At 46.1% G+C, this 27466-nt stretch overlaps 1 protein-coding gene across 1 annotated transcript in view; it reads right to left on the bottom strand.

Annotated features, from left to right (window-relative positions):
• Positions 1–27466, bottom strand: part of CENPI (centromere protein I) — a 1093019-nt gene that overhangs the window by 263217 nt on the left and 802336 nt on the right. The window contains exon 17 of the mRNA XM_069613020.1: positions 7795–7919. Within this exon, the coding sequence (XP_069469121.1) occupies positions 7795–7919 (125 nt within the window). The remainder of the gene's footprint in view (positions 1–7794; positions 7920–27466) is intronic.

Below are 27466 nucleotides of genomic sequence, written 5' to 3'. Positions count from 1 at the left end.
AAGGAAAAACTTTTACATACAAGAAGTATACATAAAAGAAATATAATATCCACATATTATAATGTATCCATTCTTCAATTACATAATTAATGCATATTATATTTACATTCAATTAATTTTAAAACCTTGGGGGTTTCTTTCCCAAATATCTTATTTGAGTTATATAATTCATTAAGGTCACATTAAAGATAAAAATATAATAAAATTATCTAATCATGCATATTCACTTTCAATTTTATTTTATACACTTATTCCACTCAGTTTCTTTTAAATTACACACCATAACATGAGCACCGCTACAGTTAAAGATAATCGATAACCAGTTAGACAACAATGCCAGAAATATTCAGTTGTCATATCTTCTGGGTCACGCACAATGTGACCCAGATGTATTTCTATGCCCACAAATGATCTACATTCAGTTAAAAGATGTCTAGTGCTTTCAGGAATATTGGTTTGTTTGCACAAGCAACAAGTGTATACCAAGATACAAGTATTGCCTATACTGGAAGTTTATCTAGTCTCACCTGTAAAAACTCTTCTGTAAAATGGTGAATGAAATTGTATCAAATATTGTTGTGTCGTAGATATCTAAAGTTTAATCTTGTGAACATTTATAAACTTTTTAATTGGCTCACATGGTCATGATTAATACACCAATCCCATCTTTTGGCATATTTCTTAAAATCCAACTGTTCCTTGCCCAAATCAGGTACCCTATTTCCCTGAAATAAATATCATCGAGTTCTGAAATGAATCGATTTCCCAGCTCCATCATTGATGGCTTTTTAAAATTGTTAAAATAGTATTTTAAGAGGTGGACATTATTTTGATGTACAAGATGCCTTGATTAATTTTGACATTAGTGGAAAGAGGTAAGACCCAGTTCTAATCAATGAGGGTACTCTGGATAGGCCAAGTATTCTATGCCATATTTCCACCTCAAGTTTGTTCAGCCATAAATCATGTTCATCAGAACTTGCCTCAAGACCATAAAGAATACTGGTGGTCAATTTCTGCTTAGATGCTAAAATGATTAGCGGTAGGCTGTAGTCTGCAGTTATCTGTCCAAATGTTTTAGTCATGGCCATCCATCTTCGAGAGTTTATGAACGATTAGTTTGTGATTGACAAGTTTTGCTGAAATCTCGTAGCCTAAATAGGTGTACCTTTCCTCCTGCTCAACAAATCCATCAGGAATTTCTATGTCGTTTAGCTTGGGTATAGTAGAGTGAATGTACTTGCTGAAATACATTTTTAAGTCGTTATTTCCAGCATAATTGCTAATAGGCATACCACTTCTGTTCACACCAGTAAGAGTTTGATGAAATACAATAACATCAGCATACACCAACCATGCAATATGCCCATTTCCAACTTTGGGCGGGTGATTACCATTCTGAAATGCATCAGCATTATCAGTTTGGTATATATTGGACAGCATCGGAGACAAAATACAGCCTCTCTCAGTAGGTATATCTTTAGTATAGTTACCCATGATGTTCAATCTCAACTGAACACTTGCGTTAGTATGTAACTGCATTATCAGGGCCAGGAGACCTTCAGGTAGGAGCAATTATTTTAGCTTTGGCCAATGATGTTACGGTTGACTGTATCCAATGTTGACAAGAATAAACATAGCATACAATGGAGGACTTTCTTTTGCCCTAGCCTGTTTAATCAAAATATTCAACATTAAGATGTTGTAAATAGTAGATAGTGTATCACCTACATTGGAGAGACTCTAAGGTTCACGTGGAATGGGTCACCCCTAGACTACATCAATATTAAAAAAAAACCCATCCACTTGTACTCTGATTCCACATTTAATTATTATATGTTTAACAGTGCATTGCATTAAATACAATTATTTCATTCCACTGGATTTGCCGTAATTTTGACTTCAAAAGGAGTTACAGCTCAATTCTCAACATAACATGTTACAATACAAAAAGTGCATACAAAGGTTCATTAGGGTGTTCACATTGATGTTGATAAAAACATTCATATATACATATTCCTAACCCTCGCCGAGTGTACACAGAGCGCACACACAATAATAAAAAACAGTATTGGGTCAACAATTGGTTCCTCTCAAATCAAGGATAATGCCTGATTCTGCCAGTGTAACAATAGATCAATTAGTGGATGGGTTTTTTTGTGTTTGCAAATAGTATATAGGCCAGGTGGAAACCCTGTCTGCAGTTCAATTAACCAATTTTCTTTTCTTATCCAATGTTCAAACCCTCTGGAATAAACATTGCAAATACCTTGCTGAGCACAACTAGTAAGGCCGCATCCTACATTTTATGTACCAGAAAGAAAATTACCTTTTTTCGTAATAACATTAAAAAGGCATTATAAACACGTGAGCCTGATTTTCTGTTTCTCTCTTTAATACCAAGTTAGCCAATCCATCATGGCAAAGAGTTCTTGATTGTTTTACATTTACTATGGTCTCAAGTATTTCCTCAAAATGAGTCTAGTACTAAGGCCCTGTCAGGTATATCAGCCTTTTCTTTTACCGTAAACGCTCCTTTAATGCATCTACTCTTGTCAGACTCAGTCACCCAGTTTATAGTCAGAGGAGTTATTTCCCTTCAGTCTATTCAAGGTTCACCAGAATATTTCTTTATAGTCACCACAGTTTAATATCTTATACATTATTTGCGCTTCTGTGTTTTTATTGGAGAATCTATACTGCTTTACCCACTTATTGTAGCTGTTCTGAAATTTCCTAATATGTTGCAATTTTTCCATAATATATTTCCTGTGTCAACCCTTATTATTTTTTGTCTTGGGTCGCTTTTCAGTTGCGCACAGCTATATGGTATGTTTCTATCTTTTTAAAATGATCTTTGTACGCTTTAATATAACCTTTAGTTAACAGTTACATTTTTAATCCAAGCTTCAATAGCATTATGCGATAGAGCTGCTAACAGTTCAATTTCATGTGTGTCATATTTCAAGATGTACTCACTGAAGGCTTTTAAGTTTCGTTCATTCCACCAAGCCGATATGCTTCACTATTTGTTTCAATTTTAACTTTTTTTTTTTTAAGATGCATCTCAATCATCAATTGCCTTCAACGTTACAGTCACCATAGCATAATCGCTATATTCTTTAAAGGAGGAAGCGAGTGAGATATGCACCCTTCCCCCTGTTCCCCGAGCTGTTGCCATACATCTGTATTCCCCCTATATTTGCCACCTATCTGTATCCCCACCTATGTACCCATATCGCCCCCTGTCTCTTAATGTCTGTTTGTTGCCATCTTCCCACCACCCTGTTCTCCTGCATGGTCTTGGGCGCTCTAAAGATAACCACCACATCACTACTCTTACTCTCTACTATACACCATCACTCAGCTAGAACACAGCTATACCCCTGATTAATTCGGCCTAGATGTCCACATACAAATACGACCTCATCACCCTAATAAAATGCAGCTAGCCGAGCACATTCCAGCTTAGTTGCTCACATATGCGCTCTTTAGGCACAACGCAACCAGAGCCCAGTCTGGATGTCTACCCACATCCAACTGACACCTCCAGCACCACACCTAAACGCTAGGACGCAGCTACCACATGGCAAATGCACCTGCTGCACACTTACCTGGTGCACCCACGCACCCTACGACACCACCTCGCTCTACTGACAAGAACTACAGTTCCCGAGGCCAACGTCTTGAATATCCTGACATATCATTTCCTGAACACTTTTCTTTTGTATAACATGGTTTTCCATGCTGTTTTGTATTTAGAAGTAAGGATTGGCAATAGGTCTATTAGTATAGGACCTTTTATTTTGACAGACTCGACTAGGACTGTGTTATTGTTTCATGGTTGTCTAATCCTAAATCTCACATCGTCAGATTTAGGATTAGATAGGCGTTTTTCATGGTATGACATTTCATCGCCGGATGTTTTTTCGCTGGGTTTATTACCGCAGATTTTTTTTTTTTATAAAAAAAAAATCATAGAATTTGTTGGGGGGGTTAAAATTAGATAAATTGGCAGTCAGTGTACGGGGATATAAAACAATAAAGGGATGGGGGTTTGGGTGGGGAAACCCCCCAAAAATAAAATAAATTCGATGAGTTTTTTTCGAAAAAAAATAATCTGCGGTAAAAAACCCTGCGAAAAAACATCCCGCGATGAAATGACATGGAACAGTTTTTCATACCCGATTGAAGTTCTATAAACACCCTTGAACTCTGATCACTTGTGTGTCTTACTGTTTGATAACATGCCTAACTTACACCAGGCCCCAGACAGCCCTATGGATGATGCAAAGGGTTTTGAATTTGATCCTTGCAGCAACCGGGAGCCAATGAAGAGATTGTATTGGCTGGAGAAATGCAGTCCCTGGGCTTGAGGCCAAGGATAAGTCTTGCAGCCCTATTCTGGATTAATTGGAGAGGGCAGAGGGAAGAAGGTAGGTTAAGGAAGAGGCTGGTGCAGTAGCCCAGCCTAGAGAGGACCAATGCTCTAGAGATATTGAGCTTCTGGGGGAAGTGAGGAAAGGGAGGATGCATCCAAGGAGGTGAAGTTGAAAGTGGGCCTTCTAGGCAAGGTTCAAGATGTGAGGAATGAAGGAGAGAGAGGGAGAGAGATAGAGAGGAGTCGAAGACAACCCTAAGGGTTCTAGCTTCAGAGGAAAGAGAGAGGAGAACCCATGGAGGATTTATTTATATTTTATATAGCGCATTAAGTCAAGGCACTGTACAGAGAACAAAACGGTACAAATAAATGGGTAAACATGCGACATCTTAAAAACAACACTAGCCCCAGATCTTGGACTAATTAGTCGCTACACAACTACTCGCCAGAATCACTCAACTATATCTCCTAAGCAACTAGCAGTTGGGGCTCCGCCAAGTGTAGCATTGAGACGGCCATCATCCAAGTGGTGGATCATCTCCTCTAAATCATGTATAAGGTTGACTCGTGCCTCCTAGTCGTCCTTTACTACTCGGCTGCATTTGATACAGTAGACCGCTGCATCCTCCACCCCTCTTCGCAGAGAGGATGGGATTCTCTGGCACGGGCCGAAATTGGTTTACCGCCTACCTCTCAGACAGAAACCAGGCTTCCCAGATGAACACATTGCGCTGTAACCAACTCCTCGTCTCCACGAAGTCCCCCAAGGCTCCACACCAATCCTTTTTAACATTTACATTGATCATCTGGGTACACTCTTCGAAGACCCTGCTATAGCCATCCGCAAATACGCGGACAATGCCCTGTATGTGAGAATAAAACGCCCATAGCACATCAGTCTTCTCTGCAATTACCTAGCCATCAAGTAGGTCGGATAGCACAGCGAATAGAGCGCTAGCTTTGACATCCATGCAGAGCCTGCCGACACAGGTTTGAACCCCGGCAGAGACAAACTAAACCTTTCATCCTTCCGAGGTTGATAAATATGCACCACACCCCATGGGTAATAATAAGCAGCGCTCAGATGCCTGAGAATTTGTAGAGTTACATAAACACAAACTTTTAACTATCATCTAGTCCTAGATGTCAACTGCCTACCTCAAACTAGTACCTAATATACAGTGCGTTTATTACAATGTATTTTCAATTTGTTCATTAAAATGTTTTGTTCCACTTTATATTTGTCATTTCTATGATATTATGTTTTAGGTCTTAACGCTATGCACTAATGTGTAAAATACACTGAAAAAATACATAGCTGGGTGCAGAAGCTCATATATCTCCTCCGTAATAACATACAGGAGGGAATGCCATTTACAGGCAATCCCTTCCCCTCCCCCAAATGAACACTGGTTCTCCACATACATGTATGTATGTCTTCTTTTCGCTTACATATTTTACTTGTTTAGAATATGTCAACAAATATTGGGAGCCCACTTTTGTAAACCGGTACCTCAAACTTAACCCAGCCAAGAGTGCATTTGTCATCCTCTGCCCCCCAACTAAACAACTTATCCAACAATGTCTCAATGATATACGTCTAGAAGAATTTAATCTGCAACTCTCGAATTCAGCAAAATCCTTCAGCTTCAAAAGTGACCACAGTCTGCGCTTCCAGAAACATGTCCAAGAGGGCCCAAACAGCCTGGCTCGAAATCTCCACCCTTTGCAAAAATCAAACCCTTGATCCTGCTGCAGGGCTTACAGACTGTAGTGCAGGCCCTCGTGGTCTTGCACATCAATGGGGGAAATACCCTCCTTACAGATCTCCCAGCTGCTCACTTGGCTCCCTTAAAAGCAGTCCACGACAGTGTAGCACGTCTTATTACGGGTGCATAGAAATTAGACCAAATCTCTGCCATCCTCTGCAAACATTGGCTTCCTCCACAGGCCAGGATACTGTCCAATACTGCATGCATCATGTACAAAGCAGTTGAGTAGCAGACCAGCTACCTGGCAGCTAGGTTCTGCATATCAGGAGGCACATGCTCCTTGCTGAGCCAACCAGCCTGAATCGCAATTAATCTGCAAAGAGAACCCACAAACAATTGCTCTCTTGCCACAAACCCACCATCCTGGAACTCTATCCTGGTATTTGCTCGGAATGCCCCTACAATTCTCCAATTTCACAAACCTCTCAAAAGGTCGCTTTTTGAACAGTGCCTAACCATGGACGAATCGCAATCGACACAGAATGCAACTAACAGTACTGCTGTTACAAGATGCCAGCCCAAATGCTGGCTACCCAAACCTTGTACAACGCTCCGCTGCTCTGGAACTAGCACAGCGCCTTAATCAAATATATATGTATATTTTTTTAAAGCACAGCTTCCCTTTCGCAGTAACACACATAATTCTGAACTGCATTGGTTGCTCAATCTAAATTGCAACCTCTGGAAGATCTGTCAAACCAGCTATTGTGGTATATCTCCATAAATAAGTTAAAAGGTAAATTCTCTCGGTTTGCTTCCATGTGAGCAGGCAGCAAGTCTTTCTCCTCGTAGATGGAGAGATGTGTTGTACAGTGACACAAGAAGGCATGCGCACAGAGAATGGCTCGGTGCAAGATGGGATGCATACAAGTTCATGGTTTTTGTGTGTTTTTTTTTTTGATGAACTGAGGCAGCTTTAAGGGTAATCCAAATAATAAGGATAAAGACAGGTTGAAATGTACGCATAATAAAGAAAAGATTGCATGTAAGACATGCTTCGAGAGCTTTGGTAAAGAAACGTGGTGTACAATGATTTGAATATTGTGGGTGGATATAATTTGAAACACTGAGGTGGGGGGACAAAACCATGGTCAAAATGTAAGTGTGAAGAAGCATAATCTTTGAATACATTAAAAGTAAGCACAAAACATTGGCGTTAAAACAATTTCCTGATGGCCAAAACCATTTGAGTGTGATCTGAAAGTGTAATTGCAATACAAGTTGCAAGTAGTCAGCAGACATTGTATGTACATAGCATCTCAATTGGATGTAAAGATGGTGATTCCAAAAGGACTACAATCGGGGGGTCTGCCACCTGTGGCTCTCCTGATGTACAGATTATAAATCTCATGATCCTTCACCATTTACTACCTTGGATACGGATAATGGGAGTTCAGTACAAAGCACCTGAACAGCCAAAGGTTGCAGACCCCATGTACATAAAAAGACATTCCAATAAAGCACAAAGGGAGGAAGAACAACAAAAATCAAGGTAATTGAAGTATTTATCCCTGGCTTTCTCTACTTTGTGACCCTTTTGCCAAAACAGCTCAGGTTATAAATTAGAGAGCATGAGAAAAGAAGTCAGAGTAAATCTTTAAACATTCAATTTTCATCAAAAGAACAATATAGTGCTGGTACCTGTACATGATGTAGCAAAGTTGATTAAGGTTAACACTCTCCATGCTAAGAAGGGCTGGGTAGAAGACTCCCGCAGGAGGCAGTATGACCAATGGTAGAGAAAACTTCACAAACATATCGCACACCTACAGGAAACATTGTATATTAATGTCAGTTGTATAAAAAGTACAAACATGTTATCTTTCACACAGCTGAAGAAAATCAAGCATATTGCTAAACGGTTTAAACAAACTACTTCAAGAGCATGCAGCTTCAGTGCTCCTGGATAAATTGTTGAAATAGTGACTAGAAAGTGATTTGAATAGGTCTAGACTCTTATTCTTTTAAAAGCATGAATGCCCTTTAAGAGGGAAATCTTAATGGAAGTTTGTGCGTTCGGTTGTATGCCTTGAAACAAAAAACTTTAGGAGTAGCAGGTGTGGCAAGGTAAGAGGGATACCTAGATGTCTACATAAAACTGACCTCCACATCTGGGAAGGTTATCTAGAAAGCACAGAAAACTGTGAAGAAACATCTCTAAATATGTTAGGACATTCGCTCTAGAGGGTTGTGTGTATGACGAGATGAAGCACGGGATTGAATCCGAGTAGAAGGTACTCAGCCTTTCACCATTCTGAAATTGGGAACTTTGAGGGGCGGGGGAGGAGATTAGGGAGGGAAAGGGGTAAAGTATATAGCTGAAGTGGGCAATTGTGAGATTTCAAGACAGGCAGGTCTGTTTTCTGTTGACATCTAGGTAAGAGTGAGCAATCTAAGAACGTGAAAGCAAGGGCCCAAATGCAGTGGTGATAAGAAATGTTAACACTAAATTCATACCCCATGCGGAAACCGCAAACGTGCATGTAGTAAACTAACATAGTACAATCCCGCAAACAATGCATAACAGTGAAAGCATAACAGTGAACATTGTGAGAAAAAAAGAGCCTAAGAAAGATAGCAGCTAGGTAACCCCCTTTATAGTGTCAATCTGCAGGCCCATCTGGGACAAAGACAGAAGAAAATCCAGAACAGGATTTAGGACAGGTCAAAGGGTCCACAACCCTCTTCGACACCAAGCCAAGAATGTACGCCATCCGCAGGTATAAATCACCTTTCTGGTGGGCTTCCGAGCTGAGGGGAGCACATCTAGGATGGTGCCTGCCAAGAATATGTTGAGACCCAAGGCCAAGAACATAAAGCTAGTAAGGAAAGCAGAAACAGGAGCGCCAGAGAACAGGGAAAGCTCAATAACGCAATTGAGGAACTTCAAAGACTGATCAGAGAAGTCACATGAGTATTAAAGACTGGTACTAAAGGTACCCTCACGAGAAGGGAGTCATTTTCCTGACCAAAGCTAGTTTTTGTATGTGATTGGGTCAGTTGGGATAGTTTTGGACAGCTATTTCTTTGGGGCACTCACGACTGAACAACGAGCACCTTAGTAACACAGGTAGGGACCACCCATAGCGATAGGGAAAGATGGGCTTTATACTGTTAGTTTAATAAAACATTGTATATCATGTCATTTAAGAGATTGTCCTTCTGACTGACTCGCCACACTGTCTGGAGGTAAAGAAGGAAAAGTGGATGTCCGCACAATGACGATAGCGGCATGGATCATCAACCTCTCAGGGAGGTAGGAGTGGAAAGGAAAGCTGGGGCCGGGCAATGTTACTGGGCCATCTGCCTGTCCACAGCCAGAACACACAGAGCTCTCCGAGGCTTCCAGCAAGGGGGCCTCTACTGCTATATTCAAAAGCAGCAGTGTCTCTTGGGATCCTCGTTCAGGCGGTCAGTGAGCTCATACTGGAATTTACGCATTGATGGAGTGCTGAAAAGACAAGCAATGCCTTCAGAGTCGTAACTGGGACAATGTCAAGTTCTGGTTAAGCATCCAGGTCACTAGCTTCCTGGAGATCTGTAGCCAAGACCAACACATACTCTCGCTCTCTGTAGAAATACAGAGCAGATTTTACTCCTTCACAATCGTTCAATCCCAAATTGGATTGCGTCCCTTTTCCTGTCAAAGACCTGACCCACCTTCGACACTAAGGGTCCCATCTCGACAGAAGCAAACTTGCGTGTCGCAACGGGGCTGAGGTATGCATCGGCACCGAAGCCTCTACGCCCATTGGCGAAGACTGATTGTGCCCTGCAACAGGTGCATTGGCACGATCTCCAGAGAGTTCCCTGCCGGCTACAACAACTGCTGTGGGCGTGGAGGTCGGCGGAGGAGCTTGCCGGGGTCATGCCCGTAGCTTTCTTGGCAAAGATGAGAATTTTCAGCCTGAAGGCCTCCCGTTCCTCAGGAGTACAGGATTGGGTTGGAAACAGTACCTGTGGGGTTATTTCCGTGGGGAGTCAGTTGGCTGGTGTCTGAGGTGGAAGAATAATGATGATCTTGCGATGCTTCTCTTTGCGCTGGAGATTTATCCTCCAACCGACACTCGCACCGTGCGACCATGACACAGATTGCTTGGAAACACCTTTCTCCTCACAGATAAAGATAAAATGAATAGCTGCCTGTTTCCAAATGGGCTTAGGGTGCATGGACTCACACAACCCCAAGTCCTGCATGTCATGATGATCATCAAGGAGGTAACAAACCAATTCTATGGGGGTTGAATACCGCAGTCTGTTGGCCGCAATCTGTACAGGGCTTGAAGCACAATGGCGTCAGGAGATTAGGTATGTCATCTTAAAGTAGGTAGCGTGTTCCTGAAGTGAGCAGAAAAAAAACATGAGGTTACGGATATGGCACCTTGATATATAATGGCCCAGCGGTCATGTGCTGGGCGCAAGAGGCGTTCCGCAGAGCCGTGCTTCACCCCCAGCGGCTGGAAAACTTTACAAAGATCAGCTGCATTGGGATACGAATATCAGATGAGGAATCTGTGGGAGGAATTGATTTATTTGAAAAGCTCACTTGTTCGAACAAGAAAAAAATACTAAGCATCGCAGGGTGTGGCGTGAGGAGGGACATCACACAGACTTCCATGCAGGAGATAATAAGAGGAGCCTCCCAGTAATATAATCTGTTTCGGAGGGGGTAGCTTTGTGAGGTGCCATCCAGAACAGAATGGTTGAGCATTTGTTTTTTTTTAAGGGCCGTGAGAAAGTAGGTGCGACAGTGAGTGTGTGGCTTTACCGCAGAGAATTAAGGAATTCCTAATCCTCTATAGTGATGTCAAACAGGAGTTGAGAGATTTTTGTATTGTGTATAGGCACTAATTAGGGTGAATGGAATCCAAATGCAACAAAATGTCACAATATTTTTCACAGTGATTCTCAGGAATGTTAGGAAAAGGAAACTGGTAGTCCTCGGCAGAGGGAGCAGGTGTTTAGGTGATGATATGATATATGGCATTTATAAAGCGCTTATACACAAGTGTTTCAAGGCGCGACGAGGCAAGGGAGGGTGAACAGAGGGCAGACAGACAGCGATCTAACTAGGCCAGGTGGCATTGAGATCGCGAAAGTGCAGGGGAGGTGAGAAGGAGGAGGGGCAGTGAAGTACATAGGATCAACAGTAATAAATAAATAGAATAAATAAAAACAGTAGGTAACAGTGGCCAGCTTGTGGCAAGTGCAGGGGTAAGTGCAGACATCAAGTGTCAAGAGCTGGTGGTGAGTGAAGGGATACAGAAACAGCCCCCAAGTCGCCTGGGAGGCAGTGCAGGTGTGCAGCTGGTGGGGAGGGGGCCTGGGCCCAAGATCAGAGGGTAGCCAGTGCAGTTTCAGTCAGGAGTTCAGTAGGGAGAGGAGGAGAGAAAGCAGACGCAAAGAGGAATATCTTGAGCTGCTTCCGGAACCAGAGATGGTCCTTAAGTTTCAGGGAGGCTGTTCCAGAGGGAGGCCCCAGCCGAAGAAAGATCTACCACCAACTTGTTGCTTGGAGAAGCGACTGACCCTGAGGGAGTTGGAGGTGGATGGGGAAGAGCTCGAGAAGGAAGATATTTAGGAAGAGGGAGTTGACGACATTGAGGCCCCAGAAGGCGTTATGGACAATGCAGAGGATTTTGAACTTAATCGTCGCAACCACTGGGAGCCAGTGCAGAGATTTCAGTCCTGGAGAGATACGATCCCGGGGCTTGAGGCCGAGGAAAAGTCTTGCAGTCCTGTTCTGGATGAGTTGCAGAAGACGGAGAGTAGAAGCAGGCAGATTTATAGAGAGGCTGTAGCAGTACTCCAGCCTAGAGCAAACCAGAGCTCTGTAGACAGTGAGCTTCTGGGGTAAGGTGAGGAAAGGAAGAATACCTCTGAGGAGGTTTCAGCTGGTAGTGTGACTTCTTAGAGATGTCAGATGTGAGGAGAGAAGGCGAGTGTGGAGTATAAGATGGCCCTGAGGTTTTTAGCCTCACAGGTGGGAGAAGGAAGAGGGCCAAAAGAGGCCAGCCAGAGAGCAATAGGAAAGAAGGGAGCCGGTGTGCCGCTGAGGAGAATCTCAGTCTTACTGGCATTAAGGCAGAGATCATTGGCAGCAAACCACTCCTGGAGAGCGGACAGTCAGAGATGAGAGAAGGAGAAGAGGTGGTGGAAGGGAGCCTGAAAGTGAGCTGAGTGTCGTCCACAAAGCACAAAGTTGGGGCAGAGCGCGGCAATGCGGTGGGGCAAGAAGTGCCAGGTATTGGTTGAACAGCCAGGGAGAGAGGTTAGACTATTGGGGAACACTGCAGATAGAGATAGAGGAGAAGGAGGACCCAAGTTGGACTTGGGAGGGTCGATCAGAGAGGAAAGAAGTCAGCCAAGCCAAGGCCTGATCAGTGATACCCAGGTTATCACGGAGACAGAGGCGTTTAAGGGGGACTAGGTCTGATTCGTACCAGGAAACACCTAATCACTGCTGCAGCTATATAAATTAACCGGAGCTAGAGAAGACTGGTAACAGTCAAGGGGTCTTTACTAGGAACTGCTGTCTGCAAACGCAACAGGATGACGTTAAATGTATACCTTTTGCAGGTGCATAATTGAGATCCAAGCAATGTACACACATTTGATAACATTTTAGAACATTGCTCTGAAAAGAATGTTGGCAAAATGAACTCTAATGGGTCCCAACCATGTGAGCTCACACTTCACACAGAACGTGCACAAATTGCAGATTTATCAGTAATGGTTTTAAAATGGGACTTCTCTAATACCACACACAACTAACTTGGAGCCCAAGTGCCTGAAAATGCTTCACCTAAATGTCAGAGGTCTGAATACACATTGGTGTTATGACACTAGTCAAATGACAACCCTCCAGTACCATCTCTCACCAGCAGATGTTGGGCACTACTGCTCATGACCCCCAACAGGTAAGGGGGCAAGACACAGACAATGGAAATCATGGGCATGTAAACTCATATGGTTAGCACCCATTACGGAGCCTGTGACAAACAAAGGTAGCAGCGGGTATTGCTCCATTCAAAAGTGGGACATTTATTTTCCATTTACCATAACTTAATAAAAGCCAGGAAAACATTGTGAATTTGAGGCATACCAGATTGGAGATTGCACCAGTTAAACCCCGAGAGCACATTCTGAAGTGTCACATTCTATACCAGTCAGGAAACCTTGGCAGTGGCGAGTTACTAGAATGTCGTGCAAAATACACTTTTAGACATTGTGGAAAATGTATTCCAATTCTTGGTTTTGAAAATGTTTACAACAGGTCTTAAACTTACAGTAGTTTTCATGGAATAACTGGGAGGGGGGGAGGGCCCACTTTAGGACTACCTGTGTTTAACTTCAGCCTACAGTTACACAAGATTTCCTTTCTTAAAATAAAAGTCTCAGCTGGAAAACACCAACATTGGGAAATCACAGGGGCCCACCAAGACTGCCTGTGACTCTTTGAAAACATTACATTCAACAGCTACATGTATAAATGATTTGTTTTGTTACAATGCAATCAATTCTTCACTTGAAATGGGTACCATTTGCAAACCGTTACATATGTTCCCTGCTTCCAGGAGTTTTGATTGTCTTTTGATCAGAAGCAATCGACATTCCATTCATTCTATTTTTTCATTGGTTGAAGTTAAAAATGTTATTTTTTCCTTTGCATTGTAAATGCACTATCCTGCTGGTTTTTCCTTTTACCAATCATTCCATTCGGCACAATTCAATGACATTGGTGGGACTTACAAAGCTAATACATTGTTCTCGGTGCAGCATTTTCAGATAATCCAATAAGAAAGTACACAAACCTGCATCTTGAGTGATTTTTAAACTCAGCTAGAAGGGCAACGCACTTTTCTCTGAAGTTTCCGGAAGCCCAGGCTCTGAAGCAAATGGCATGTGTAATGAAGGGTGCGACGTCCTTTCATCGAGGGATGTTTTTTCGCAGCGTTTGACCGTGAATTTTTTTAACCAAAAACCCATTGAATTTTTTAGAAAATGGGGGGGTTACGGGGGAACTCCCACAAAAATAATGTAAAAAGAAATTCAATAGGTTTTTTTGTAAGAAAAAAAAATCACAGTAAAAAGCCCAGCGAAAAAACATCCCGCGATGAAATGACATGGAACCCAATGAAGATGGGAGGCAGCCCGCTGTGGGCCTTGATGGGCGAGTCATCCTCGTATGGAAAGAAGTGAATCTTCTCACTCCTGAGTCAAACAGCCACCTGCGACAAAAGCTTGATGAATACCTGGGGGTGGAGATTAGCTCAAAAGGGAGCTTGAATCATTGCAAGTATGATGTGATTAAGATCTTTCAAAAGTGCAAATGGTCTGAAAATTGTTTAAAATCCTATGAGGGTAAAAGAATGGTTGAAAAGACAAGATTGGATAAACACAATAGGTATTATGCGCAGTTCAAGAATTGCAGGGTCACTATCGCTACTTGATAAGCCAAGAGGTTGTCTTCCAAAATACTTGAGGCTTTTTCCAATGGTAGATGGCTATCCAAATTCAATATTTCGTTTAAATCTGCTATTGACAAGAGAGATAAAAGGCATAGGGAAGTGGAAGGGAACAATCTTTACACTTTTTGCAATAAATTAGAGCACCAGACTTTAAGACATTTAATGCTGAATTGTGAAGGTACTTTGGAGTTGAGAATAAGACTTCTGTCTCGCTTTGTGGATAACATTTGGTGGCCATCTTCAGACTCATTCTGGGAGAGATTGGCCTCCGGCCATGAAGTTCTTTTAACTATCGAATTTCTAAAAGTTATTATGAAAGAACTTGGTTGTATATTTTGAAATGTATAATGTCTGGTTAACACACAAAAACAATGCCAGGGATGGCGTTTGTGAGGACCTGGACAGTCAAACCTCTGATTGATGGTAAGGAGCAGCTTAAAGCTCTCCTAGGATCAAGCCTATGGAGCCTCTCCTCTTCCTTACCAGGATGCGGAGGAGGATAGAATGCCGGAAGAACAACCTTCTGGGCCAAATGAAATTCCGTCACTACCTTCAGAAGAAAAGAAGGACGAACTCTAAGGACAACCCTGTCCTTGTGAAATACAGTGAAGGGTGGCTTAACTGAAAGTGCCTGTAACTCACTCACTCTGCGAGCGGAAGTAACCGCAACGAAAAACAGTTTTCAGAGTTAACAGCCTCAAAGGGCAAGAATGTAAAGGCTCAAACGGAGCACCCATAAGAAACTTAAGAACAAGGTTTAAATCCCAACCGGGCACCAGGAAAGGTGACGGAGGGAACACATTAGTGAGCCCTTTCAGAAACTGCGAAATTAAAGGGATTTGAAAGTAAGAACACTCTTCAGACGAGCGCTTAAAGATGGACAGCGCCGCCAGGTAACCTTTAATGGTACCCACTTGCAAGCCCCTGTGGGCTAAAGAAAGTAAAAAGGACAGAACCATGGGGATGTCACATGCAAAAGGATCCACATTCTGAACTCTGCACCAGTCGCAGAACTTACGGCAACGGTACAGAGACTTTGTTGCTGGCCGAAGCAACACCTCCATCACGTCTTCAGGGAGGTCCCAATCCTTCTACCTCAACCTTTCAGAAGCCAAGCGTGAAGGTTGAGGGATCTGACCTCTGGATGGAGAACTGACCCCCCTCCCATGAGAGCAGATCGTCTCGGTAGGGAAGACGACGTGGAGGGTAGATGGACAAGTCGAGAAGGTCCGGGTGCCACGTCCTCCGAGCCCACGCCGGAGCAATGAGGATCATCCGGGAACCGAACTTCCGTAACCTCCGCAGCACTTGCGGGATGACGGGGACTGGAGGAAACCCGTACAGCAGCGGGAATGACCACTCCACCACGAACGCGTCTCCTAAGGCTCCTTTTGGAGGAATTTCCCACAAGCAAAACCTTTCGCACTTCCGGTTGACACTGGAGGCGAAGGGATCCACTTGAGGGGTCCCCCAAAGGGCGAAGATCTCCAGGAGAATCTCCTGAGCCAACTCCACTCGTGAGAGATCGCGCTCTGCCTGCTCAGAGCGTCCGGCCTCACGTTTTTGTCTCCGGCCAGATGAACTGCCGAGATCGAAACTTCCTGCTGGATGGCCCAGAACTTGAGCTGCATCGCCTCCCTGCACAGAGGAAGTGACCCTGCCCCCCCTTTTTGTTGAGGTAGTGCATGGCCACTGTGTTGTCCGTCAGGACCAGGACACTCTTTCCTCGCACAGTCGGCAGAAAAGCCTTCAGGGCTAGCCTGACGGCCCTCAGCTCCAACAGACTGATATGGAGTCTGGAATCCGACAGAGACCAACGACCGCTGACTGTCAGCCCGTTGGCATGAGCTCCCCATCCCGTGAGGGAAGCATCCGTCACGATCGTCACCTCTGGCCAGGGAAGCCAAAATGGAGCCCCCTTCATCAAGTTGCCTTCGACGGCCCACCACAGAAGGTCCCGGGCGACCGAGGGCGGCACCTGAACCGGGTCCGACATCCTGCCGGAGGACTGCGACCATTGGGTCTTGAGTGCCCACTGCAAAGATCTCATCCGCAGGCGAGCCTCTGGCACCAGAAGAATGCAGGATGCCATGAGGCCGAGCAACCTCAAGAACTCGAACGCTGGGAGCGTCTGGGCATGATGAAACGTGTGCACCATCTGCTGAATGTGAAGAGCCCTCACCTGGGGAGGAAAACACTGCCCCAGGGAAGTGTCGAGCACTGCTCCGATGTACTGGAGCCGCTGTGTTGGCGTCAAATGGGACTTCTTTAAATTGAGGGAGAAGCCCAGCCTGTGAAGGGAGTGGCAGGTGACGGACAGATGATCCAGGACTTGCTCGGGAGAGCTCCCCCTGATCAACCAATCGTCCAGGTAGGGGTAGATGTGAATCCCCCCTTGCCTGAGATGCGCTGCCACCACCACCATGAGCTTGGTGAAAACCCTCGGGGCGGAGGTCAATCCGAACGGCAGGACCTGAAACTGAAAGTGCGAGTCGCCAACCGCGAACCTCAGGTACTTCTTGTGCTTGGGATGGATCGGCACATGGAAGTAAGCATCCTTGAGGTCGGGTGACACCAACCAGTCCTGAAGCTGAAGGGCCTGGAGGACTTGAGAGATAGAGTAACCATCTTGAACTTGTCCTTCCTGAGGAGTTTGTTCAAACCGCGCAAGTCCATGATGGGTCTCAATCCCCCGTCTTTCTTCGAAATCAAAAAATAAGGGGAATACCATCCCTTGTTCCTCTCCGCTACAGGCACCAGTTCTATGGCGCCTTTCTCCAGCAGGGCTTGAATTTCCTGCGCAAGGAGCGGATCCGGACTCTGCAAAGAGTGGTTCCCCGGTGGATTGTCGCGAGGCCTGTGCCGAAAGGGAAGACAGTAGCCGTGGGTTATGATCTCCAGAACCCACACATCTGAAGTAATGGCTTGCCACTCTACAAGATGCTGCGCCAGCCTTCCCCCAACCGGCGAACCATGGGACATGGCCTCATGACTGAGTGGGAGCGGCTGCGGCGTTACCTGAGGGCAAACAGGCAACAGCCCGAGCGGCCTTGGCACCACGGGTACCCTGTCGTCCACCTTTGGTACCCCTGCGCTGGCCTCTTTGACTGCCAGCTCCTCTCGCTTTACTGAAGGAGTAATAACGAAAGGAACCACCCCTCCACTGCTGTCCCCTAGGATGAAAAGGTGGAGGTTGGCGAACTGCAGCGCCCAACGACTTCGCTGCAGCTTTTGAGGTCTGCAACCTCTCAAGGCTCTCGTGAGCCTTGCTGCCAAAAAGGTGTTCACCGTCAAAGGGCATGTTGAGGAGCCAGGACTGCACATCAGGAGCAAACCACGACTTCTGCAACCACGCAAACCTCCGTATCACGGTGCTCGCCGCCATGGACCTATTGACACATTCAGCTAAGTCCAAACCCGACTGAACGGACTCACACATGGCATCCTTACCATCCTGGACCATAGCAAGGAAACCATCCCGTTCGTCCCCTTCGGGAATATGTTCAGCCGCTAACGCAACACAGTTCCACAGAGTGTGTGTGAAACGAGACAAGGCACAAATGGAGTTGGCTGTCTGAAGCGCCATACCACCAGAAGAAAACACTTTCTTCGCCCAGCATCAAAACGTTTGTCGTCCCTATCAGGAGGGATGGTAGGGTACGACGCCTGCTTTGCCGGGGCCGTGGCCGCCTGCACCACCAAACTCTCCGGAGTGGGGTGCCTGGATAAGTAGCAGGGGTCGCTACTAGCTGGACGGTATTTTCGCAGCAAGGATCTGCCCACCGCCGGGAGACTCTCCGGAGCAGTCCAAGCCGCCGCCGCCCTTCTCTGTAAAGCCATATGGAACGGCAGTACCTGGTCAGTTGGGGGACCAACATCAAGGATGTCTGTTAGATCATCCTGCACAAACTCCCCTGGGGGAGCAGACCATCCCAAGTACTCAGAAACCCTAGCCTTAAGGCGCCGGTACAAGGAATCGGCATGAGAGCCAGGCTCAGGCCTACAAAACTCCACCTCCGGAGAGGTGTCCAGTCCACTGGCATCATGCAGTGACTGCCTCAAATCGTCAAACGGACTATGGCCCGAGACAATTTCATCTGGAACCTGACTAGGAACCAGGCCATCAGAATCCTCATGTCATGATGCCTACCTCCAAGGAGCCAGGTCCGACCCAGCAACCCCAGAGGCAGGCATCATTTCCCCCAGGGAAGTGCCAGCGGGCCCAAGCTGGGGCCCTTTGGACACAGTCCTGGCGCCTTAGGTGTCAGGCTCATGTTGGACCCCTGGCGCCTTAGGCGCCATGCTCATAAAGCTAGACATGTGTTCAAGTGTTTTAATTTGCACTTACCTGATGCAGACCATGCTGCTACATCCAGGCCCTCTTGAGGCCTGAATGGAACTACTTTACCTGTGGGACTACTTTCCACCTGGGTGTGGTCGGGAAAGGATACATACCTGATCGGTGGAAGGATTCATGCCTGGAACTTCTTCCAAAGCTATTTAAACCACGCCCGATCAGCAACTCACGCTTTGCGTTGTTCTGCTCCTCGCAGCTGGACGCTCACTGTGTCAGCTCCTGCATCTGGACTTCAGCCACGCCTGTCAGCATCCTGGCTTGCCTGCAAAGGGAGATAAGAGAGAATTGGGGAGAAAGAAGACCTTACCTGCTAAAGCTGCACCACGGGGACATCACACCGACGATCCTGAAAGGGAAGACGACATTTTAAAAGCATTTCGCTTCGATCGATGCAGCGCTGCATTTCACTCACCTTTCCTGGGCGCCTCCATCTTCAGCAGTGATCATCCGGATCCGCACCCACTTCCCAGAGCCTAGAGAGAAAAGACAAGAAAACAAGGTGAGAGAAGGAAGGGAAATAGGAAAAGCACAGTTTCCTTCTAAGACTTACCTGTTGGGTCATTCCCATTTCATTTCGGGTCCTGCCGCTTCCTGGCATTCCGGACCCCGGCCCCAATGGGGAAAAAAGACAAAGACATTGAATGAGCGAATGCAAAGACATTACCTGAACGCTCATCCAGAACTTACACTTCGGGACGGTGCCATATCTCTGGCATTCCAAACCCCGGCCCCTAAGGGGAAAAAGACATAAGCATTAGCGCTTGCTGCAATAAGACAATGAACATTATTATTAAGCTTGAACTTTTGAACTTGCAACAGAACTCTTACAGCGCCTCACCTGAATAGTCAAGCTTATTTTGAACTCCCATCAAACCTCAATCCAGTGAAGTAACTGGGTTTCAACGCGCCCCTGCATCAGAAGCAGGATGGAGAACTCATCCTTCCAGACCTTAAGGTGAGACTTCACTGGGAATCGTGGAAGGGTATCGAGGAGGGTTGGAAGGGAGTGGGAGGCTTGAGCATTATTCCGTCAGTAGGTAATACTCCCTTTTCACGCACAGGGGAATATTCCTGCGAGCCAGAAAAGCCAGAGTAGAGGGGCCCTTCCTGTCCATCATCAGAGTCCTGCGCTTCACCATTGAAGAAGCATCAGCACTCGAAGCCAGACCTGCGCCTCTGTGGGAATCAGGTAAGCGTGACACCTCATCCGCCTCTGAAATATATTCCAGGTGGCGAAAAGAAGGCACCCGAGAGTGCTTGCTCTTAACCAGAGCCTTCCTAGGGGGTTCCCATGTGCCACGGGGTACCTCCGACACGAAAGGCGTGCATCGGCGGCGGCGACACAGCCCTCGATGCCGGAGCCTCGAGCGTGTCCTTCGACGACCTGAGCGTCGACGGCTTCGACGACTTCCTCGGAGCCGGAGCCTCGAGAAAGCCTGTCGACGCCTCAGATGTCGATGTCTTCCTCGAAGACCTCACAGGTGCACACAGTCTCGAACGCGTCGAGGACCGGGACCTGGAACGGGTACGTCGAGAACGAGTCTCCTTGTCCGAACGGGACCTCTCCCGTGACTCGTGCCGACCACTCTTGCGAGCGGTGTCTCTCGACCTCTCACGCCAGACCCCACGCGGCAGCGCGGACGGCTTAGTACCCTGCGACTCAAGAATCGCCAGCATTTTCTTCCCGAAGGAAGCCCATTCCTCCGACGTCGCACGGCTGGTGGGGTAAGCGACGTGCCAGGCAGAGTCCTCCGAAGAGGACCTCGAAGACGACCGGTGTCGGCACTTCCGAGAATGCCTCGAAGAGGCTGAGGAGTGGCGAGACTGAATCCTAGAAGGAGAACCATGAGACTTCCGACGATGACGCGGAGAGTCACCCCTCGAATCATCCGTCGAAAGCCCTGCAGACTGACTTCCGGGGCTTGGACACCCGACCTACCGACCAACTTCTTCTTACGTTCGCGTAAGGCTTTGGACGTGAGCGACTGGCAGTCGATAGTCATCCGTGTCGTGGGCCTCCACGAGGCACCAGAGGCAGGCATCGTGCAAGTCCGTCACCGACATCTTGGACCCACACTCCCCGCACTTCTTGAAGCCCGGACGCGGGGTCGAAGACGAAGTAGAAGACATCTTCACACGAAGGATTTTCACAAAAATGAACAGGTTCGAAGAACCAAGAAGAACAGAACTCCAAAGAGTCGAGGCGTTAACCGAGATTCACGAAACAACACGTTCGCGGAAAAAACGGAACCGAGGCTACGGGCGTCGTGCGTCCTACTTATCATATCGGATGACGTCGGAGGAGGTCCTCGACGACGGCGCATCGACGCAGAAAAAAGTTTCTGAAGCAGCACAGCTGTGGTGATTACATGTCATAGATATGGAATACGTCGGAGGACCCAATCCCCTCGAAGTGTAGTTCGGCGGTTAGGAGTCGTTAGTGTGTAGCCAATTGAGTATCTTATGTCTGAATATAGGGTAGGGTTGTTCTAGTCTGAGGTCAACTGGTAATTTGTTCCAGCATTGTGCCGCTTTAACAGGGAAACTGGTTCCCCCTGCTGTTGAGTGTTTGAACCTAGGAATCTCTAACATAAATGAGTTAGCAGATCTCGTAGGGCGGGTAGCTGTTCTCCTGGTAATTTTATCCATAAGGTATGGGGGTGCTAGGTTATTCAGGCATTTGGAGGTGAGGGATGCGGTTTTGAGGATAATTCTGTGTTATTTTCAGCCAGTTAACCTCATTCCTGAATTCGGTAATATGATCTGTAAGGGATGTTCAATGCTGCCCTCAGGGCGTTATTCTGCAGTCTTTGGATTTTGTCTGTAATGTATTTGTTGGCTCCCGAGTACAGGGCATTACAGTAACCTAAGCTTGACATAAGAGTGTTGGCTAGTGTGGTGCAGCTCGCTCTCGAGAGGTATGGTCTGGAAGCTCTGATGAGTTTGCAAGTGTATGTTGTGGATGAGGCAAGGGAATTGACTTGCTTTTTAAGAGTGAGAGAGGAGTCTAAGTAGAATCCTAAAGTTTTAACTGCAGACATCACCTTGATAGGGTTGTTATCAATGTTGAAGGATGTGTAGTTTGGGCTGAGTTTTTGGATATTAGCTTCAGAACCTAAGATTAGTAATTCCGTTTTTTCGTCATTCAGGCAGAGGCCATGGGATGCCATCCATGCCTGAATGAGGGTGTATATTTTGTTCACCAAGGCTGAGTCAGTCTCGAAGTTGCCCGAAAGGGGTATGAGGATGTGTGTCATCTGCATAATTAGTTTAGGTGACACCCAGTCTATCCAACTTGTCAAACAGAGGCTTGGTGAAGATATTATACATAGTAGGGGAGACGCAGGGACCTTGTGGGACCCTGCATGTTATTTTAATGGGGTCGGAAGAGGCTGAAGTAGAGAAGACTCATGGTCCGGTTAGCTAAGAAGGATTGGACCCAAGCTATAGCATCTTAAGTGAAGTTTGCGGCAGATTGGAGGTGGTTGCATAACACTGCATGGTCCACCAAGTCGAACGCTGCCGACAAGTCCAGTAGCAGTAGCAAAGCTATTTTTCCATTATCCTTTAGTTCTTCAATTTGTGTCTTCAGGTCTAACAGCGCTGTTTCAGTGCCATGGAGAGGGCGGAAGCCCGATTGTCGAGAGCCAAGTAGGTGGTTGGCTTCTAGATAGTCCTGAATTTGTATGTAAGCAGCTCTATCTAAAATGTTGAGTAGAAATGGCACAGTGGTGATGGGTCTGTAGTTGGTAGGGATAGAGGTGTCCAGAGCTTGTTTTTTAAGTAATGGTAGAACCCAGGATTCTTTAAGATTGGCCGGTACTGTATTAGTTTTAAATGAGGAGTTTATCAACTTGGAGATAAAAGGGGCTAGGTCTCCAGCTGCATCCTTTATTATCTGTGCTGGGCACTTGTCGCCTTTACAGTTAGAAGGTTTGAGGGAGAGTATTATTTTTTCTGTTTCAATTATGGAGATAGTCTTGAATCTAAAGTTGTGGTTGTCCTAGGCAGCGAAGGTTGACTAGTTTATTGGTCAGTGAGCGGTAGTGAGGCCTTTTTTTTGCAATTTTGCATTATAAGGACGGGATTTTATTCGATAGAGCATTTTGTATGTTAATACACCATACTTTATCCTTTGGGGCATTGTCTACCGGTTGAATTGGGGATTCTAGTTTGCGGAGGATGGAGAATAATCCTTTAGTGTTGGATTTAGCTTTCTCAATCCTGTCATTGAAGGTGTTCTTTTTGGCTTTGGTTATTTCTTTTTTGTACATTCTCGCTAATTCCGTTCCGGGGAGTGACGTCAAACGGACTGGAGTTTCCTTTTTTGTGATCTTAAGGATTTGAGTTGGGGGGTGAACCAGGCATTCAGGTGCACTACTTGCCTAGCTTTGCGCAGTTTGACAGGAGCAATCATGTCCAGTGGCTTAGTCATAGCATTGTTAAAGGTATTTACCAATGCGTCAGGGTTGTTATTTTCCATTCCAGAGATGGCAGGGAGGAGAAGAGGGATACGTTTTTCAGCAGTGATGTCCTTCTTACTTCTGGTAGGGAGAGGCGGTGCCATATTATTAGGCTTGGGGCTGAGTGTCCTCCCACGTATTCCTCATCTTTGAAAGACTCTCAAAGCAGTATTATGTTTGTAGGAGGGTGTAGAATGAGGATTTAAACATTTCAAGGGCAGAGCAAAGTACTGCTTTGTCAAATGTACCATCCCGAGCATGGAAATCCTCCAGCCAGTAATGTTTTGTAAAAGTGTGGATGGAAGACCACGTTGCAGCCTCAGAGATATTTCTAATTGGTACACCCCTTTGAAGGGCTGTAGAGGTAGCCATGCCCCTGGTGGAATGAGCTCTCAAACCTTCAGGGGGGTCTTTACCTGCTAGTCTGTAGCATTCAGATATTGTGAGAATTATCCATCTAGACAAGTCTGTTTGGAAACAGCCTGACCTAGCTTATGTCCTGTGTATTTGATATAAAGTTGGTCATCAACTCTGAATTTAGACATTCTGGAGATGTAAAAGCTTAACGCTCTCCTAGGGTCCAACCTATGGAGTCTTTCCTCTTCCTTACCAGGATGAGGTTGAGGATAGAAGTAAGGCAGAACAATTTTCTGACTCAAATGAAAGTCTGACACGACTTGGCAAAAAGGAGGGTTTGACGCTTAAAACCACCCTGTCCTTGTGGAAGACGGTAAAGTGTGGCTTGGATGAAAGTGCCTGCAACTTGCTCACTCTTCGGGCTGATGTTAGAGCTATCAATAGGATTGTTTTAAAGGTTAACAACCTTAGTGGACATGTGTGCAGAGGTTCAAATGGAGCACACACCAGGAATTTCAAAACCAGATTAAGGTCCCAAACAGCAACTTGGAAAGGAGATGGAGGGAACACATTAGTGAGCCCCTTTAGAAAATGAGTCACAAGTGGTATTTTGAAATAGGAGCATTCCTCTGAAGAGCGCTTAAAGATCAATAGCGCTGCCAAGTAGCCTTTGATGGTACCTATCTGAAGGCCCAAAATAGCTACCAATAGAAGAAAAGATAGGACATAAAGAGTTTTACACAGAAAAGAATCAACATTCTTTTTCCTTGCACCAGTTGCGAAATCTATTCCAACGGCAACAGTACAAAGATTTTGTTGTACAAAGGTCTTCTGGCCGAATGCAACGCCCCCATCACGTCATCCAGGATGTCCCAATCCTTTTAGCTCAGTCTTTCAGAAACCAAGCTTGAAGGTTGAGAGTTTTGACCTCTGGATGGAGAACCCCGACCCGCCTCTCGCGAGACAAGGTCCTCTCTTTGTGGAAGACGCATTGGAGGGCAGATGGACATGTCCAGAAGGTCCGGGTACCAGGTCCTCCTGACCCAATCTGGGTCAATTAGGATCATGCGTTTCCCGAATCTTCTCAACGTCCTAATTAGTTGAGGAATAACAGGGAATGGAGGAAACACGTAAAGGATTGGAAACTCCCAGTCCACTACGAACGAGTTTCCTAGAGCTCCTCTTGGGGGAAATTCCCTTGACCAATATCTTTCGCACTTCCGGTTGACCTCGGTTGCAAATAGATCTACTTGAGGGGTGCCCCAAAGGGTGACGATCTCTAAAAGGACTTCCTGAGCTAGTTCCCACTCGTGGGAGACTGTGCTCCGCCTGCTCAGAGCGTCCACCGCTGTGTTCTCCTCTCTGGGCTAGGTGAACTGCCCATAGCGAGATTCCTTCTTAAATTGCCCAGTCCCAGAGCTGCATTGCCTGTCTGAATAGTGGTAGTGACCCTACGCCTCCTCTCTTGTTGAGGTAGTGCATGGCCACTGTGTTGTCTGTCATAATCAGGACATTCTTTCCCCGGACAGAGGGCAGGAAGGCCTTCAGCGCTAGTCTGATTGCTCTCGGCTCCAAAAGGTTGATGTGTAGTTTGGACTCCGACCGCTGACTGTCAGATCGTTGGCATGGGCTCCCCACCCCGTGAGTGAGGTGTGTCACTACTGTTCTCTCTGGTTGCCAAAAGCGTTCTCCCTTCAGAATATTGTCTTTGCAGACCCACCACAGAAGATCCTGTGAAACCCTGGATGAACTCTGGAGTTGGTCTGATATTTATCCTGAGAACTGGGACCACTGTGTACTTGGAGCCCATTGAAGGGATCGCATTATCAAACTGGACTCCGGCACTAGAAAAATGAAGGATGCCATAAGGCTGAGCAAAGTAAAATAAACAAATAAATAAATAAATACAAATATGAAAAAAAATGAAGGACGGCAGATTCCGGGCACACAAACTTGGTAACCATCTGAAAAATGTCTTGAGCCCTCACCTCGGGTGGCAAGCTCTTTCCCAGGGATATGCCTAGTACAGCTCTGATGTACTGGAGCTCTTCGGAAGGTGTCATATGGGAATACTTGTAATTGAGGGAGTAGGCCAGTCTGTGGAGCGAGTGGCAGGTGACCAAGATGATCCAGTGCTTGTTCAGGAGAACGCGCCCTGATCATCCAATCATCCAGGTAGGGGTAGACGTGAATCCCCCCCCTCTCCTGAGATTCGCTGCCACTGCCGCCATCAGTTTGGTGAAAAGCCTTGGGGCAGAGGTCAGCCCGAATGGCAGAACTCGAAACTGAAAATGAGAACCGCCAATCGCGGACCTAAGGTATTTTCTGTGCTCGAGATGGGTTGGAACATGACGACACCAACCAATCCTGGAATTGGAGGGCCTGAAGGATCTGAGAAAGTGTGACCATCTTGAAATTGTCCTTCCTGAGGAACTTGCTCAAGTATCTCAAGTCCAAAATGGGTCTCAGTCCTCCGTCCTTTTTGGAAATCGAAAAATATGCAGAGTACCATCCACTGTTCCTCTACGCTACAAGTACTGGTTCTATAGCACCTTTCACTAGCAGAGGTAAAATTTCCTGCACAAGGAGAGGATCAGGTATCTGCAAAGAGTAGCTTCCCAGTGAATTGTTCGGAGGTCTCCTTATAAAAAGAAGGCAATAATCGTGGGCTATGAAACACTTGTGTATAGACGATATAAATGCTATATCATATGGTTTCCAAAGCCAAAACATCCAAAATAATGTCTCGCCATTCTTGCAGATGCTGAGACAGTCTGCCCCCCTCTGGTGAACTGCGGTTCAAGACCACAGAGTGGTTTTGTGGCGGCTGTTGCAGAGGTTGATGGTAAGAGGCTGCTGCTTGAACTGGCTTTGCACCTCTACCTCGTCAACCACGAGGAAATCTTCTTTGGCCTCTTTAACTACCCATTCCTCTCGCCCTTCCAACTGAGGAGTAATAGCAAAAAGATGTTCCCTCCAAGGTTGCCCACTAGGACGAAATGGCTGAGGTTGCCTAATAGCGGCGCCTAACGATTTGGCTGACGCCTTTGAGGTCTGCAACCACAAGACTCTCGTCAGCCTTGTACCCAAAAAAGATGAGACCCGTCAAAAGGCATGTTGAGAAGCCTAGATTGCACATCTTCCTCAACCACCTCATCTGCTAATGCTATCTGCAGAATCCAATACTGACGGTCCTTAATATTAGCTAAGAAGCCGTCCCTTTCATCCCCTTCAGGAATGTGCTCGGCCGCCATGGAGATACAGTCCCACAGAGTGTACGGAAATTTTTCAAGGGCAAATGTGGAGTTGGCAGATTTCCGTGCCATGCTCCCTGCAGAAAATATCTTCCTCGCTCATTCATCTATGTGCTTGTCGTCCCTAGTAGGAGGGATGGTAGGGTACGCTGCCTGTTTTGAAGTAGCCGTAGCTACCTGCACCACCAGACCCTCCGGATTGGGGTGTTTAGACAGGTAGGCCAGTTCGCTACTGGAGGGGTGGTATTTTCTTTTCCAGGTTTTTCTCAACTGCCAGATTAGACTCCAGCGTCTTCCCAGTTTTTGAAGTGCCACATGAAAGAGCAAAATGGGACGAGTCTGAGGACCCTACTCCAGAATGCCTCTTAGGTCGTCTTAAGGGTAGGGAGGGCCTACTCCAACCCAAATACT

This window comes from Ambystoma mexicanum, chromosome 5p (assembly GCF_040938575.1).
Source record: "Ambystoma mexicanum isolate Mex_15411 chromosome 5p, UKY_AmexF1_1, whole genome shotgun sequence".
In the NCBI taxonomy this organism is placed as follows: domain Eukaryota; kingdom Metazoa; phylum Chordata; class Amphibia; order Caudata; family Ambystomatidae; genus Ambystoma; species Ambystoma mexicanum.
The sequence above is the reverse complement of the archived record's forward strand: the minus strand, read 5'-3'. Positions and strand labels throughout refer to the sequence as shown.